Source organism: Empidonax traillii, unplaced genomic scaffold (genome assembly GCF_003031625.1).
Source record: "Empidonax traillii isolate 1590-97213 ecotype Southwest subspecies unplaced genomic scaffold, ASM303162v1 scaffold83:size2986645, whole genome shotgun sequence".
Lineage (NCBI taxonomy): Eukaryota > Metazoa > Chordata > Aves > Passeriformes > Tyrannidae > Empidonax > Empidonax traillii.
The window spans coordinates 455,057-471,932 of NW_020955276.1; the positions used below are offsets into that span (position 1 = coordinate 455,057).

General features: G+C 37.2%; 1 protein-coding gene across 3 annotated transcripts in view; it reads left to right on the forward strand.

Annotated features, from left to right (window-relative positions):
- UHRF2 (ubiquitin like with PHD and ring finger domains 2) overlaps positions 1-16,876 on the forward strand; it is a 78,305-nt gene that overhangs the window by 9,946 nt on the left and 51,483 nt on the right. For all 3 annotated transcript variants that reach the window (XM_027881058.1, XM_027881059.1, XM_027881060.1), the window contains exons 2-3: positions 4,510-4,752; positions 8,494-8,756. In XM_027881058.1, the coding sequence (XP_027736859.1) occupies positions 4,510-4,752; positions 8,494-8,756 (506 nt within the window). The remainder of the gene's footprint in view (positions 1-4,509; positions 4,753-8,493; positions 8,757-16,876) is intronic.

The following is a 16,876-nucleotide window of genomic DNA, read 5'->3' on the forward strand; positions in this document are numbered from 1 at the left end:
AGCATACCAGTCATTAAGAGGAAGAAAAACTGAAAGTGAAATCTACTGCTAAGGGAACAAATACATCTTCTTGTAATGACAGTAGGATCAGAAAAGCTAGCAAAATTTTGTAAATGAAGTTGCCTGTTCAGTTATTTTTGCTTTAGTACATGTTCTAATCGCTCATTAAGAAATCATAACTGACTTGAATGAGATTGATTATCTGGTAATTGCCTGATTACTTTTGTTTCTCATTTGCATGTATAAACTTATGAATGACAAGTGTCCTTAAATGCTTAGTGAATGATTCAGCAACCATGTAATGTTTGTTTCTTTTCTTTTAATACACCGACTAGGCAAATGTATTTTCAGGGAACCTTCATAATACCTTTACGCAGCAGAATAGGATGAAATTCTTTGTTGTAAATCAAGAAAGAACATCTTATAGTTCTGCTCCCTTTCTGTATGGAATAGATTTCTTTAAACACTGTTTTCCAGTTTTGTTATTCCAGGGATTTCAATTGTCAGTGATGCAGTAATGCTAAGTGTAGGTATACTTGCAGATTCACAGGTCAGTTCTTGTAAGGCAAAAAGTGTGAGAACTTGATTCTACCTAGTGAGTTTTTGTGTTCTCTCCTTTGTTTCTAGAAGCTGACACTGTTGCAGTGTCATTGGCTTGGTCTAAATTTATGCAGTTGCTCATACTTGACAACATACTTTTTGCTCATGTGGTAAACAGGTGCTCTTTCCCTATCATGTTGCCAAACACTACAAACTGCCTCATGCAAAGTGTGCTTGCAGTAATCTTATCTTTGTTACAGTGCTTTTAGACTTAAGTGTAGCTTCACTAGTCATAGAATAAATATGGTGTCACAAAATATCCCTGCAAAGAATACAGATGATAAAAGCAGAGGAAAAAACTTCTGATCCTAGAATCACGGAATGGTTGGGTTGGAAGGGACCATAAAGATTTAGTTCCAAACCCCCTGCCATGAGCAGGGACACTTTCCTCTAGACAGGTTGCTCAGGGCTCCATCCAATCTGGCCATAGACACTTACAGGGATGGGGAACCCACATTTTCTCCTGACAGCCTGTTCCAATGCCTCGCCAACCTCACACTACCGAATTTCTTCCTGATATCTAGAGTAAACCTTCAGGTTTGAAGCCATTGCCCCTTGTTCTCTCACTACATGCCTATGTAAAAGGTTTCTCTCCATCTTTCTCCCTTTAGGAACTGGAAGGCTGCAGTTATATCATCCTTAAACCTTCACTTTTCCAGGCTGAGCAATCCCAATTTTCTTCATAGGAGAGATGCTCCATCCCTCTATTCAGCTTGGTGGCCTCTGGACTCACTCCAACAGGTCAATGTCCTTCCTGTGCTGAGGACACTGGGACAGAATCACCTCCCTAGACCTGCTGGCCATGCTGCTTTTGGTGCAGCCCATGACAGATTTGGCATTCTGGGCTGCAAGCACACGTTGCTGGCTCCTGTCTGGCCTCTCATTCACCAGCACCCCCAAGTCCTTCTTGGCAGAGCTGCTCTCGGTCCCTCCATCCCCCAGCCTGTATCGATACCGGGCGTTGCCCTGACCCAGGTGCAGCACCTTGTACTTGGTCTCGTTAAACCTCATGAGATTCCCATGAACCCCGTTCTCAGGCTTGTCTAGGTCTCTCTGGATGGCATTCCAACTTTCAGGTATGGCAACTGGACCCCTCAGCTTGGTGTCATCTGCGAATTTGCTGAGGATGCACTTGATCCCCTTGTCTTTGTTGTTAATGAAGATATTAAATAACACTGGGCCTAGTATGGACCCCTGAAGAATAGCTCTTGTCACCGAGGTCCACTGGGGCTCTGAGACATTGACCACGTCCCTGGATGTGACAGTCCAACCAATTTTTTTTTATCCATCTAACAATCTAATTAACTATAAATTAATTCTGCAAAATAGATAACTTTGCAGTCACCAGTTTATTTTGCTGACCATTTAGTTCATGTTAATCAAAGCTGACTTCACATAATCCTTAGCATTGGAAGAGACCTCTGGAACTCATCTAGTCCAATCCTCTACCAAGGCAGGGTCACCTAAAGCAGCTTACACCAGAATGTGTCCATGTGGGTTTTGAATGTCTAGAATGTTCTCTCCTCTAGAGAGGAGACTCCTTTTATTTCTGTGCAGGAGCAGGTAGACTGTACATGGTGGTGTGTGTGTGTTCATGTCATTAGGGAAGGCAACTTTTTACTCAAGGCCTAGCTTTGTCATGTCTTCCATTCTGAACATTTAACTATAATTGTTCGTGGACAGATTAATTTTTTAAATTTTTTTTTTTTTTTAATTTTTCTTTTTGCCTCTTCTGCTGATAGGGAAGATTTAGTTTTGTACTGGAGATAAAACTTACTCTGCAGTCATAACTGAATAGTGTATTATTTCAAGGTGATTATTTGGTTTTGGTTTGGGTTTATTTGTACTCTGAATGGAAGAATAGCACTTTAAATGGTCAAAATGCAAACCTCTTGTGGTATGGAAAACCCCCAGTCTTGTTGTAGGCCTGCAAGAACACTTCTGTCCCCTTTGTTAAAGACTTGTATGGTATTCATATGGTGAGACAGAAAAAGTTACTTGAACTTTTTAAGTAACTTGCTCCTCAGTATGAAGCCCTAAACCTAAAGGCCCCAGCATATGAGGCGGTGTTGGTAGTCACCTGTACAATCACAGTTGCTGGAGATTTCCCCTCTAAGGCTTGCATTCCTCTAATAATTACAGCATGAAAATCTTCAGGATAGTTTTGTTTGCTGTGTGTTGAACTGGTTTGAAAACAGTCAGCTGATCAAGATTTGTTCCCATAGCTGTTGACCAGACAGCTGTGTCAGCTTCAATTAATTTGAAACAAGCTATGAGTACTCCTGTTTGTAGATCCAGTTGTGAGTGGGTACAGTTGTTATCAGCAGTAAGGAGAGCAATTTTTTTTTCACACAGATCTTAAATTCATGGAAGAAGAACTGATTAATTTCTTGACTGTTAGCTTCTATTCATAACTGTCCCCCTGCCCTCTAGCGCTGCTTGAAAAAGCAGAGGGCATGGAGGATGAAATGTGCATTCCACTTTTGTCTATCCTGAGATCATTTGAATGTTACAGAAAGCATTCAAATTAACGTTAATGAGAAACCGGAGAGTTCCTTCTTCATTTTTTCCTGTTCCTTTCTGCTCCCTGCATTATCTCATTGTACTGATAATACCCATAAGCTCATGGAAACAGTTCTGTTTGAAAAGATTCATGAAACATCAAATTGTATTGAAAATAGCAACTATTCTTGAAAAAAAGGTAGATAACTTTTTTTGTTGCAGAAGTAGATTGGAAAGATGTGGGGGAGTTTTTAGTCATGCATGTTCTTCTCCCAGTGCATTATGAAGTAAAGTGTAACACTAGTTTTGATATCTTAAAGCAATGTATAGTACTCTTGGGTGAATCAAATCTCTACTTCAGAGATGCTCTAGGTCATTGAGTAGCAGTGGTCGCTAGTCTCTGTATTTCTTTCCTAGCACACAACTTGTCATTTCCTTGGTGTGAGTTTCTTAGCTTAATTGTACATAGGGTAAAATAATAGCAGGTATCTTAAAGCTGGGCAGAGTGGGTCCAAAAGTAATGTTTAATAACTGTGTTCTGTGGATGATTTAAAAAGTTTACCACAGTTTGAATTCTGATGTTCTTGCAGGACCTGATTGCATCTGGAATATAGGGGGGCCTGGTGTATGAAGTTATTTGAGGGAGTGCTATACCATGTCTGGATTTTGGTTTTATAATAGTTTTAAACTGACTGGTTAAAAGACTTGATTTCAGTGCATTAATCTTGTTTTGATCTTGGGGTGGGGGTCTGAGGGATGGGGAACTTGGCTAAATCTGGAATAAGTATGTTTTCGAATGCTCTCAATTTAAGAGGTTTCTTTTTATGAGGGCCAGGACCTATTTTTGTTGTTGCTTCCCTCTAGGTGTGGTTTCTCTTGCAAAACACTTTCAGATTTTACAGTTTTGAAAAGTAAACGGAGTTGTCTGAGCATGAATTTTTTATATCTAGATGTTTTATTTACAAAATAGTTTGCAAAATATTAGGGAAGTGTCAGGTGCTTTCTGCTTTGCTTTCTAGTAAAGATTGAGAAAGAAGGAATTGTGAAATTGCAGAGCTGAAGTGCACACAATTATTAATTTAAAACTTCTCACGTGTTTATAGTTACTGTCTATGTTATGTAAGTGACAATATAGGTTCTACCAATTCTTTAAAAGAAAACCACTGCATTATATTAAAAGTTGATGCATAGTTAAAACATCCAGAGTCTGTAAAGATGTCTGTAGTTTTAAGCCTTCCTTGGTGAGACTTTGTTTTTGCATGTACTCAAGACTTAGGTTTTTATTTACCTGTAATAGATGGCTTGCCTCTTCTGGTCTGTACAATTAATGCCTGTAAAAGGAAGATTTGCAAACTAGTAATGTTTACCTTAAAGTGGAATTTTACAAGTACATATTTCTTTTGACAGCTAGAAGATGGACACACTTTATTTGACTACAATGTTGGACTAAATGACATAGTACAGCTTTTGATACGTTCTGAATCTGAAGCTCCTACCACTGCATCTGTGACAGATCAAGGTGGAGAAGTCAATCCTTGTGCTGTTTCCAACTGCAAGAACAAAGTAAAAAAAAAAAATAGTGGATCGCCCAATCAGCCGTCTACATCATCTCGCTCGTTCCTCATAGATCCTGGCATTGGACTGTACAAGGTATGTACAAAGTTTTTAAAGCTGGAAACTTACCTCATTTTTTGGGGGTTGGATTTTATTGTTAAAAAAGTTTATTATTTAAAAAACTGTATCTTCATTGCTTTCTTTTATGATTTGATATCATTCTCCAATTTGTCTTAAATTCACTTCATTTAAACTAACTCTTGCAGAGTCACGAGTATGTCGCTGTACCACTCTTGACGTTTCAGAAGAGTTCATAAACTCTGACACATAGTGTTCTCCAAAAAGTTTAGAGTAGCTGTGAAACAAATACTTCTTTGTGGACAGAAGAAGGTAATGAAGAAACTATGTGGAGAAGTGTAGCTTTTCCCCTTCTGTTTTTCTTTAAGCTTTCCAAATAATTGTTTTAATCCTAATGGTTCAGTGCTGCATTAGAACGGGTTAATCTCTGAAAATACACAATTTCTTTAGCTGTATGTGATTTGGTGATTCCTCTCTTAATATAGGGTTTCTAGGAATCACATATGTAGTATTCATTTCATTTTGTACTTCATTGAATTTTTTGATATTGTCATGTAGGATTACATCAGACTACCAGAAGTTTAATTTAAACAGAAACTGGGCAGTTTCCAGATTGCTGGCTGTTTACACATTTATTAGAATGTATGTGTATGTTTACGTATCTGTGTATGTCTACGATAGCAATTCACCCCCTGGTGAATTCACCTCCTGGGTGTTTCTTTAGATAAGACATAGCCATAACAATAATTATTTTGCGGGAAAATGTCCACAATTGCAGAGAAGGAAAAGGAGGTTGAAGCTGTGGTAAATTGGCAGACTTGCCGCAAATCGTTGAAGAACTGAAGAGACTGTCTGAGAAAACAAGCTGGGCCTCTCGCTTATCTTGTGCCTCATTACTCGTGAATTGATTACTTTTTCAGCCAACCGTATGTTTTCTATATAGAGAGAGAAAACTTAAGTGTATAGTCACTGCATTGTTCACTATTTGTAGATAACAGTATGAATGTATAGAGGATTACAGTATTAGAAAACTTTAAAGAGTGTATTTTCAGCCACTTTTGTAGTTCAAAGGTAGTAAAGTTGTTTAATAAAAGTCAATAGAAAAGGCCATAAATTAAGCTATGTTAGATGGCTAAACAGATATTTAATCATTTTCATATTTAATAATTTAATATTTAATTATTTTCCATTTGCTTGTTTGTCAGACAATAAGGAATTGTTTAGTTACAGGAAGAACTAGTTTGTACAGCTTCTGTCTGAGGAAAGTCCTGTGCCTCACTGGATCTTCATTCAGAGCTAGACTCAAGAAAATACCTGTTACTTACTCCATGTTATGGATAGTCCCAGCCTCTGTGCCCTCCTCTCTGTGATTTCAACCACCGAAAGGAAAGGTAGTCAGTATGGAACCTGTAATTAAAAAAAATATATGATAGTGTTGATATGGGAAGTAAATGTTAATAATAATTAAATTATTGTTAGATGGTTAAAACAGTGATTTAAACAGAGTTCCTCTGTGCTCACTGCATATTTTGTAAATTAGAATTATTTAGGTTGTTCTGTATTCTAGTTGTACCTGACGTCTGTTATCTACATGTGCTCTGAAGGACAAGTAGCAGGGTGCAGTTATGTTCAACTCCTGTTCCTTATTACTAAGACTGAATAATCATTAGTGGTATCTGATTTAAGAACCTGAGGGCCATCCCAAGGTGACTTGGCACCTGTGAAGGACACTGCCTTGGCTAAGCAATGGCCAAAAGGAGGAATAGGAGACAAGTTGCAAGAGAGGAGTTACAGTAACAGTCCTTGAGCATGCGGGAATGATGTTAGAAAAACCAAAGCTCATTCAGAAGCTGCGTGCATGTTTCCCCCTCTCATATGGTCTTCATAACTTTTCTTCCAAAAAACTATGACTGCAGTAAAAAAATCCATTTTACCCAAGAACAGTAGTTTGGAATAAAAATCACACAAACTGAATCTGTAATTAAAATCAATGTTTGTTTAATACTGTCCATAAAGAGCTACTGATAAAACAGTTCTTAAACAAGACACCGCTAACACAAAATAGTTGTCTTATGTGCCTCAGTGGCCTGTGGTAATAAGTACTTGCCCTTATTCTTTACAAGGGTGGGAAGTATGTTTTGTAACTGGTCGCATAAGATTACAGAAGCATGCATTGAAGAGGAATGATTAAGGGAGTCTGCACTTATTTATGGTTTTATTCTATTTTTTGTTGTTTTGGTGGGGTTTTTTTGTTTTGTTTTGTTTTATTCTGGATCTGTTAATGATGATTTTTGACTTCGCTAAAGTGTCTTCTCTGGCACTTCCAAAGTGGGTTGCAAGAAGTAGCAGCAAATGGAGGAATCTTTACTAGTGTGTATCTTGTACAACTGTGTTTTGGAGAAGAGGAACTAAAGCCCCACTTTTGAGCTACAACTGAGTCAAACACATAAGATTGTGTAGGGATGCCTTCATGAAGGTTCCTTCTAGAAGTGCCAGAATCCACTAATTATGTTTAAAATAGAATCACAGATTTAAAATGAGGCTACCCTTCTCTGATTTATTGTGTGGCTGAAATTGTCATTCTGGTAAAAAGCTGTACTTTGAATACTATATATTGTAAGAAAGAATAAGAAAATACATGCCTGTGCATGTATTTTACATGGGCAGAAAAATAAAACCTTGGGGTTTGTAAGTTATCTTAGGAAGAGGAATGGAAAAAAACCCCAAGAAGTATTGCTTTCTTGGGATAAACCTGTTAGCACAAAGTGCTGTCAGTTTTGCTTTCCAGTTCACCCTAAATGTTAGGACTTAGAGAATGTTCTTCTGTTTATTCCTGTGAAAATATAGTAAGATTATTCAGATCTTAGAAATCAGCCTTTGGGGTTTCTGAGAGTGAATATCTGTCTGGCATGATGTTGGTACTTGACAATGACTGTAGCTTAAACCATATACATGCATGTGTGTCATACAGTTTATTAAAGATGTTTTCTGTGATATGGGTGTACAATAGTCCTGTTGTAATATTTTTTTTTTATAGTTCTGGAATATTTTAAAAATCTTTTCTTTCAGTGTTCTCAGTATTATTAAGTAAACATCTGTTTAATTGCCTGAAGACTTGAGAAAGTGAGAAGTGATTTAGAACAATAAAATGGTTTGGTGGCCAGTAAATTAATACTGGTAGTACTTACAAGTACAGAAGGGAGAAATTCTGGAGATAATTTCATTTCTTGCAGTCATAACACTTTGGCTGACTGTGTGGGCAACCTTGTTAGACTTGTTTTATCTCTCTCCTCGAGTCTTTATTGGTTAAAAAAATCATGTGGGCCAGAATGGTAGAAGGTTAAATAATAACTCCAAGTTGGAGACTAAGTGAAGTCTGTAAACCGCTGGGTTGTGAGATAGTATTTTAATGCTCTATGTGCTTGTTTTAGCCATAAAGAACAACTGGTGAAACAAGAGGAAAGGATAATGACAGATCAAGCTAATTTTCAGGTTTGGAGGGAAAAACAGAAGAAAATTACCTTGCTTTTTTAAAATCATCTACAGATTATACTAGATTTCAATGAAGGAAGAGTATTAAAATACTCAAAGTGTAAATGAAAGTATTCATGACTGCATATTTCTTTAACTTGCATAAGCTCAACTGGTTATTATAGTTAATTGTTTTATAAACAGTGGCACAGTAAGTTGACTGGTTTATTTTTTCTTAATTGGAAGTATATAAAAAAGCATAAATTCACTATTTGATTTTCCTTTTAGATAAATGAATTGGTGGATGCCCGTGATGTCAGCATTGGAGCCTGGTTTGAAGCTCATATAGAAAATGTTACCCGAGCAACAAAGGGACATAAGAATGGTAAAGCTCAAGGGAAGAGTGGTAACACTTACAAAAGGACTAATGGAAACTTAAATCAAGATCATTCTAGAGAAAATGCAAACAATTTGGACAGTACACCATCCACATCTTATTCAGACTGTATGGACACTGATGAAGAAGCTATTTATCATATCAAGTATGATGAGTAAGTGCTCCTGATACTATTTTGAGGACATCACGTATTGTTAATTGGTTTGTATAAACCAAGAATTTCTTGAAGAAGCTTGGAGTCAAAGAAAGCAAGTTCAATATTGCAACCAAGGAAAAAAATACTAAAGATTTTTAACGTTTTTCAGTTGGATGTGGCAAATCCATTGGGAATAATATTTTTCATCCGTAAATACTGTAAAGTATTAATTTCCTGTCTCTATGAAACTTAAAATATATCCTTTCTCTATAAGAAAAAGACACTATATAACCAAATTTTTAATGTGGCTTTCTCCAAGTTAAGTATTGTTTTAAATTTTTTTAAAAATTATTTCCTATGTTTATTGAATTCCTCTTAGTGGAGCTGAAGAATTCCCATTAGGGCAAATTTTATTACTTGATTTGGATTAACTTTATTTCAAACAGAACAGTTGTGCACAAAATTACAGAGCTGCACTTATAATAGAGATTTGTAATCAAGAACTTTGTGACTGAGGGCTTGAAATTGTTTCTGAAATGGAGAGAGGGCATTAAGGGTGGGGTTTTTTTCAGTGGGTTTTTTTTTATTTTATTTTCCCTTCTAGTAATAACAAATTCTAAAGCCTGCAATATGTGGGTGGGAAATCCTGAGTTTGGAAGGATTCTGTATTTATGAACAGGTTTTGCACCACTTCATTTGCTTCAGAAATCATTCAGATCTTGTTTTTTAGTAATATGTGTTAAAGCAATAACTTACCCTTCTAAACAAATAAAATTTTGAATGAATTGAGTATTTTTAATTTTTGATACTGATATTGGTAAAAATACTGCAGCTTGTGGAATGTAGAATGCAGGTGGAAGGATGCAAAGTATTTTCAGTATTAACTTAGCCTAGATTTCCAAAATAAGTTTTTAGAGCAACTGTTCCAACTTCACCTGTTTTAATATGTAACTGTGTTCATCTTACTAGTAGTAGATACAACTTAATGCATTTTTTTTTGACACTCTGAGTTCGGGGTCCATGTCTGTGACTGTATAAGCTCTCTACTTAAAATGTTAGAGAATTACAAAGGTGGAAATAGAAATGCAAATGTGTCATTGAATATTGCAAGAAATACTTGAAAATAACTTAGTCAGCTATTATGATCAAATGAAAATATTTTTTCTTGAAATTCACGTCTGTTTTGGTGTGATTTCAAAGACCTGGCTTTAAGATTACTCGATTTTACAGTACTGTGAGCAGTTAGCAGTGGGCAAACATCTCTGAGAAAGTGATTGTAACTGTTGCGGTGAAATTATGTGATTTTTTTTTTTTTTTTGTAGGTGCCATTATTTTTCATGGGTTAAAAGTACAGAAGTATAAAAAGTTTCACAACATTTCTGATTTTTCTTTGGCCTAGTCTCACTAAAGAAAAAAGAAGATTGACCTTTGTTCATGTGTACTTGAGGATCTAGCTGCTCTTTTTTGCTCTTACAGTAAGGTTATGTGTAGCAGTACATACTTAGCCAACAAAATTAGATAAAGCACAGAAGCATAGTGTGGCAAGATAGTCCCAAATAAACTGATCAATCTAAGGTATTGGAAGTCAGAAATTGGAGAGAAAAACTATTGGAAAGTGAGACTTGCACATTTATCAGTGATTGAGGTTTCGGTGGATGTTACTCATACAAATCTTTCAGGGTCTCACTTTTTTTTTTTTCGTTCTAGTGTTACCCAGCATGCACATTCTTATGATAACTACCTATGTGCTCATACTGCTTTGTTTTCATACATTAGTGTTTACCTCTTTGATGTCTGTAGACAACGTGTGTATCCTGCCACCTTTATGCTTGAAAGGGATAAATAGAGAGGTCATAGTAAGTTTCGCCACACAGTCAGTCATTTTCTGCTCCAGAAATTGATTGATTTATGTTTTCATTCCTGTTCTTCAAGGTTCGTATTTTACTGTGAGTACTGTCTTCTGCTCAGTTACCTGTGCCTGGGTGTTTTGTTTCTCAGGTATGGAATGTGCATTTTGCTGCCAGATGTACTTGGCATTCTCTGCCCTTGCTGTGTTGTTTTGAAGAAGCTGTTTTCCCTTTTATCTCTCAGGGGTGATGGTTCTCATGGGTAGCATGATTTCAACTCTGTTTTTCCTGCAACAGGTATATTCTTACATGGCATCAACACTCTCTGCGTTATCTAAAACAGAACAAAAATGACTTAAAAAAGGAAGACCTAAAACTGGTTCTGTAAAGCCATCAAAATTACTTTAATACATTGGAAGGACTATATGTTAGGGGTTGACACAGGTGCACAACTTCTCATCGTAACTGGTGCTCCTTTGTCTGTTACATCTTTCCAGTTTGGAAGAAAAAAAACACGGAAAAGAAGGTTACAGTTGAGGGATCGATCACCTGTAATGCATTGAATTTGTCTACTCCAGCCTCCCTGTGTCACTACACTCCTGTGTTACTGTGTTCTCCTAGAGCAGCTGTTCTTAAAAGGTGACGCAGGACTTTCTTCTTATGTGAGAAAGCTGACTTCAGCAGTGGTGCTGCTAGATTTACATATCGCAAGTCCTCTGCAAAACTTAAACACATTGGTGTGCAGTTTTAGATTCCACAGAAGTGTACCTCATCTGAGGGGCTGAGTTTTGATTTGTTCCTCTTTCCACTTCTTGTTTAAACTGTATAGTTACACTGCCCACCCTGGGCTGTATCTGTAGTGTTTTAACTACATTGCTGCAGTAGTTGTAAGGCCCACATGTTTGTGCACAGATGGTTCTTTGTAGAGAAAATGTAAGGCCATTGGGAGGAACAGAACTTCTCAGTTTCAAATTAAACTGGAGTCACAGTTCTTGATAAGCTTCAAGATTTAAAAGATTTGTGGTGCTCGTTTAAGAGCCTTACCTTCATCAGTGAGAAAGAGACCGAAGAATCAGTTTTATCAATGCTGACCTTCAGGCAGTACCAAATTTCTTTGATGTTGTGGCTGTGTAACTTTTGCCTGACAGAACATCTTCTCCTTTCAGTTTCTGAATGCAGCTTTTTCCCTGGAGGCAGTGTTTACAGGTGTTTTTCAGTTTCTCTCAGTGTCATCTTCTTCCCCTTCTGACACTTTATTCGCTGTATTTCCATTTCACCTTTGCATTTTTGGGTATCACAAAGAGCCAGTAAAGACTTTGAAGTCAAGGGTGTGCTATGAAGTTTCATACAGTACATTTCTTTCTTCAGCTCCCAATGACTGACTTAGAATACAGAAGGAGTGAATCCATCTTAAACAGAAGAAAGCCAAATCCTCAGATTTGTGAGGAATCCAACGCATGCTTAGATCTTCAAGTTAACTGAGATAACTGTAGATAGTCTCCACTACAGCTTACTTAAGAATCTTAAGATTTACTTAAGATTTTCTTAGTCCCTAAGAATTATTTCCAAACCAGAAACAGGACATTTCAGTAGTTCCATAAGGACATGTCTACAATGCTGTGTCATACGAAAATTTGCCCTTTCCTCTTAACTTGCTCTGTTTCATTTCTGTTGCTTCTGTAGCACTGGTTGTAGCCTAGTTAGTTTCAGGGAGACAGTTCTAATTCTGCAAGTGTTAGCCTCTTGATCATTAACTCTTCCCTGAAATAGTAGAAAGACTTACGGATTTACAACAAATACTGTCTTTTCCTTCCTTTTCCTGTTAAAGTCACTTATAATAAAGGCTTTCCATTTAAGAAGGCTTTCATCAGTCGTGACAGGAAGGTTGGATGTTTCTGCAGCGTGAGAAATGTCAGTATACCTACCTATATTAAATATAGATTTAGTATGACTCAAGTGTAGGTAACTTTTTTTCAGAGCCACTATGTTTGGCTGATGATATTATAAAACCCTTAGGTTTTATAATAGTCAACAGAGAAGTTTAATTTAAAGCATAAGGTAGTTGTGATACGTCATAAAGTACACTGTGATTGTTTATTCTAGGGAACTAGGTACTTCTAATTACTTCATGCTTAATGTGAGCTGTGGAGTGATGACCTTGGAACTCTTTCAGATCTGAAGGTAGTCTGAGGTGTCTTTGTTTCTCAGCCCAAGAGATTACGGTTCCATTCTGTGTCAGTTCCGAGTAGGATGTTTTTATCATCTGTAGAATTTATGTGGATGTCTTTGATAATGTAAAGAGCCAGTCTGAACAGCAATGTGAGGTAGGACACACTGTAATTGAATTACATGCCTAGCCTGATTCTGGCAATTTTGGTAGCCAGATGACCATAAATGTTAGTGAGGATTTTGGAAAGCTTTATCAAGTTCCTAGATCTATGCAGGTAGAAGTTAAGAGTATTTCTAATAGCAGATTTATTAGGAGTAGATTCCCTCCTACCCCCTACTCTCCTAATAGTTTTTAGTTTTTAATTTTACTGAAAATTTGCCTTCTTGGTTAACAGGAAGACTTTAACCCGATGGATTCATGTTTCTGAGTATTGTAGGGTTCTTGTTGTCCATTAATGTCAGTCTGTAGAGAAACCCTGCTAACTTTCTTTTATCTGATGGATCTTCAGGACTATTACATTAATCCTTGCTTTCATATCAGTACACTGACTTTTAGTTGGTTTCCCAGGCTTCTCTCTTTGCGCTGTACTGAAGTTAATGTTTTTTCTGGTGAAAATGCTCTGGTGTGTGAGGGATACTTATCATTAATGGTATGGAAAATTGATAGTTGGTGTTAATCTTCGGAGCCTGTGGCAATTACCTTTCAATTTCAGTTGTTCAGCAAGGTGACTTCCGTGATTTCTCTCACTTCTGTAGGGAGAATGACAGCCTGCATGTGGGTTTCAGGTGATGAGGTGGGGGGGGAGGTAATATTACAAGGTTTTTTGGGGACCTAGTTTAGGTTTGGGCTTAAAGTAAAATTCCACTTGCTTCTGATTTTTATTAGAAAACTGTTTTTCCTACATTCTTTTTAAATGATGGAGCTTTTCCTAAGTTGGGTAGAACAGGCGTCGTCCAACTTGCTTTGAACCTGTTGCTTCAGGTGGTTCTTATAGCATCTGTGCTGCTAGCTGGATGTTCAAAGGATACAGCGATCTTGGAAATGGTCTGAGTGAATGCTGGTAATCTGGAAATCTGGGGCAAGACTCATAAGATAAAGCTTAAGTTGTGATACACTTTTAATTCCTATGTTGTTAAAGAATGCCAGCATTCTGGATATCTGTAGAACATTAGTTCTACGTAGTACATGTGTTTAGAAACTACGCTGTCCTTGGATGCAATTCTGCAGTAATTAGTGCATAACAAAGAAATTGGGAACGCACTCTGTTCTGAACTGTGAGCATGGGGAGCTACTGACTGTGCCTGTAGACTGATGTCTAGGTAGTTTTGAGAGCTATTTAAGAGCAACTGATTCCTCTGAGGTATCATTTCCATGTGCATGTGTATGTTAATCGTTTATCTATCGTGGAGCCTGTATGATTTTGGGTTTCTGAAGCTGAGTAGAACCAACAGCTGTCTTGTTGAGGCAGAACAGTCAGCTTTGAATGGAGTGAACTTTGCTGCACATAGCCTGGCAAAGCAGGCATGTTCAGGAATGTGGCTTTCCTAGAGTGACACTGTTGTTTGCACTCTGGGTGTGCTGATGCTTGTTTCTTGTAGAGAACTCTGTTAGGTTGTTGCTGCTAGTGGTGTATTCACACCTAATCCCTGTGCCAGAAATGTAGAGTAGGAAGAGCAGGAAGAGGAGAATGTGTATAAATCTATGCTAGTTACTGAGGCAATTTTGTTTTCATAATAAACCCTAGCAATTCCTAAAGAATTAAATTATTGATGGGCAGTCCATTCTTCAGCATGAAGGATTAAGAACAGCATCAACTTTCATTGGTATCTAGTAAGACTGATGCTTGTGTGTTCTGTCTTACATTGCTGCTACTGTTGCATCTAAATAAAAAACTTCGTGTGTTATGTATGCTTTTATCAGATATTATTGCTTATTAGGACTTGTAGTCCTCAAGAACAAATTCACTTACAGTGCTAAACTCCGTGGACCATTTAACAAAATGACATTCCTTACTCCAGAGGGATTACAGCCTGCTTTGAAGGTAGAGGAACGTAAGAATATGCCATTACCATACCTGTAAGCCTCAGTCTGTATGTCTCTCTCATTAGCCATTCAATCTTCCATAAGCCGTGTAAAATGTCATAAACATTATTGTGGAAAATGCTGCATTCATTATAGGCACTCAGGCCCTGGAAAGTATCAGTGTATGTGGTAACTTGTAATAGAAGGGAATTGTTCACAGTGACCCAGGACACCTGTTGGACTCTTGTATTCCTAATTGTAAATTGAACTAATTCAGTTGTTATCATTCTGTCAGTGGTCACTTTCATTTTGAGATGGAAGATTTAAGGCTGTTAAACACCATAAAAGTTATTTGACCTGTCAGCTCAATATTCCTGTTTTCATTTTTGTTTTCTGCTTCTGCCTGAGAAGCTCTTGTAAGATTGGCTTTTTTATCATTTTCAGCTTATTTGCTTCTGAAATGTTTAAAGGGATGTGAAGGGCATATATCCTTAGCTGAAAAAGGTACAAATATAGGAACTTTGGCAACAACTTTTCTTGGGCAGGTGAGGAACAATGCAAGACAAAAAACCATTTAGGAGGAACCATTTTGGAGGGCTAGTGAAGGCCTAATCTATGACTATCATCACTTTTATAAAGGGAAGAGACAAAATTAAAGAAAACGCTTAAGGTATTTTTTTTGAAAGACTGATCCCCAGCGCTCTTAAATGTACTATTCTGCTGTAGCCAGTACCATTATCAAAAGTCTTGTGTATTTCAGGTGAGTTTCATTTGCCATTTTTAATCCAGACTGTCATTAACCTTTGGAAAAATAATGTATTTTTATACAATTCTGCATTTTTATTTAAAGTGTACACACACACACATACACGTGCTCACACGTTAAGAAAATTAGGTTTTCGCTGTGTTGCCACAGAGGTTAAAAATAGAGTTATCTTGTGTGGCTGTGTAAGTAACGTGCAAGATACAATCTCATAGTTGGAGGGCACAGAATATTTTGAGGCACTGAGAAGAAAAGTTCAAAGTACTACCTAAATAACTGTGAAAAAGAATCACTTTCCTCTTGAAAGTAACTCAGCTGAGAAGATCATCAAGAGGATAGTAGTGTTAAACTTATTACTTTCTCAAGGAATGGTTTGAATATTAGACTTGCTTAACAGGTCTATTTTTCTGGATGCTTTTAATGTGAAATGTTCAGATAAAGTTAGTCGACTGGGATTAGATAGAATGTATTTGACAAGTCAGGTGACACTACTGATAAATTGGTTTTTGGAGACCAAATGGCATGGACCATTCTCAGATGAGGTGGCCTCTGCTTCTTTCTCTTACTTTGCTAACTATGTACATCTGATAGTGAAGTTGCAATTAGTTTGGTGGTTGTGTGTGTGTACAATGAAGTGCTCTTGCTTCCTAATATAAAGTCTTTAAAAAGAAGTATCTAAAAACTAGTGTCCACTAAGTGAAAATTACTGGTTTTTTAAGTCACAGATCCAGTCAAATAAATTTGCCCAGTGGGGCAGAACACAGGAAAGAATCACTGCTTCTTTGAGGGGTAGCTGCTTTGTGCAGCATTAGTGACAGTGCACAATGTGAACAGTTCTGTTTTGTCTTCTGTGAAGAAATGCCGAAATACATCCTTTGCTTCTCAAATAAACATGTTTGCAAGGGTTAACTGAATTATTTGACTGTTTTCTTTATATATGGTAAGCACAGGAAACAGCACAAATCAGGAAGGTGTACGCTGTCAGATTCCTGGCAGCAGTCTCAGACACTGAAGTGAGGAGACTGGGGAGGGCTTCCTTCTAAAGGATATGAAGTTAATGGCTAGAAACATGAAAAAATTATGGGAGCTATAGAGGACGTTTTCATTATGGCACCTGTTTCCTCTGGTTCGTGTTGGACAGTGTAGAATTTCAGAAGAGGAAGAGGAATGAGAACTATACTGTCTGATAAGTACAATTTTCTCCTAAGACACTGTCTTCTCAAAGGAAACACGTTTTCTTTGACCCTGTGTTAGTAACAAAACTTTTTTATAATTAATCTGAATGACTACTTGGAGCACCTCTCCTGTCTGCATAATTTTGTTTTCTAGTTTCTAA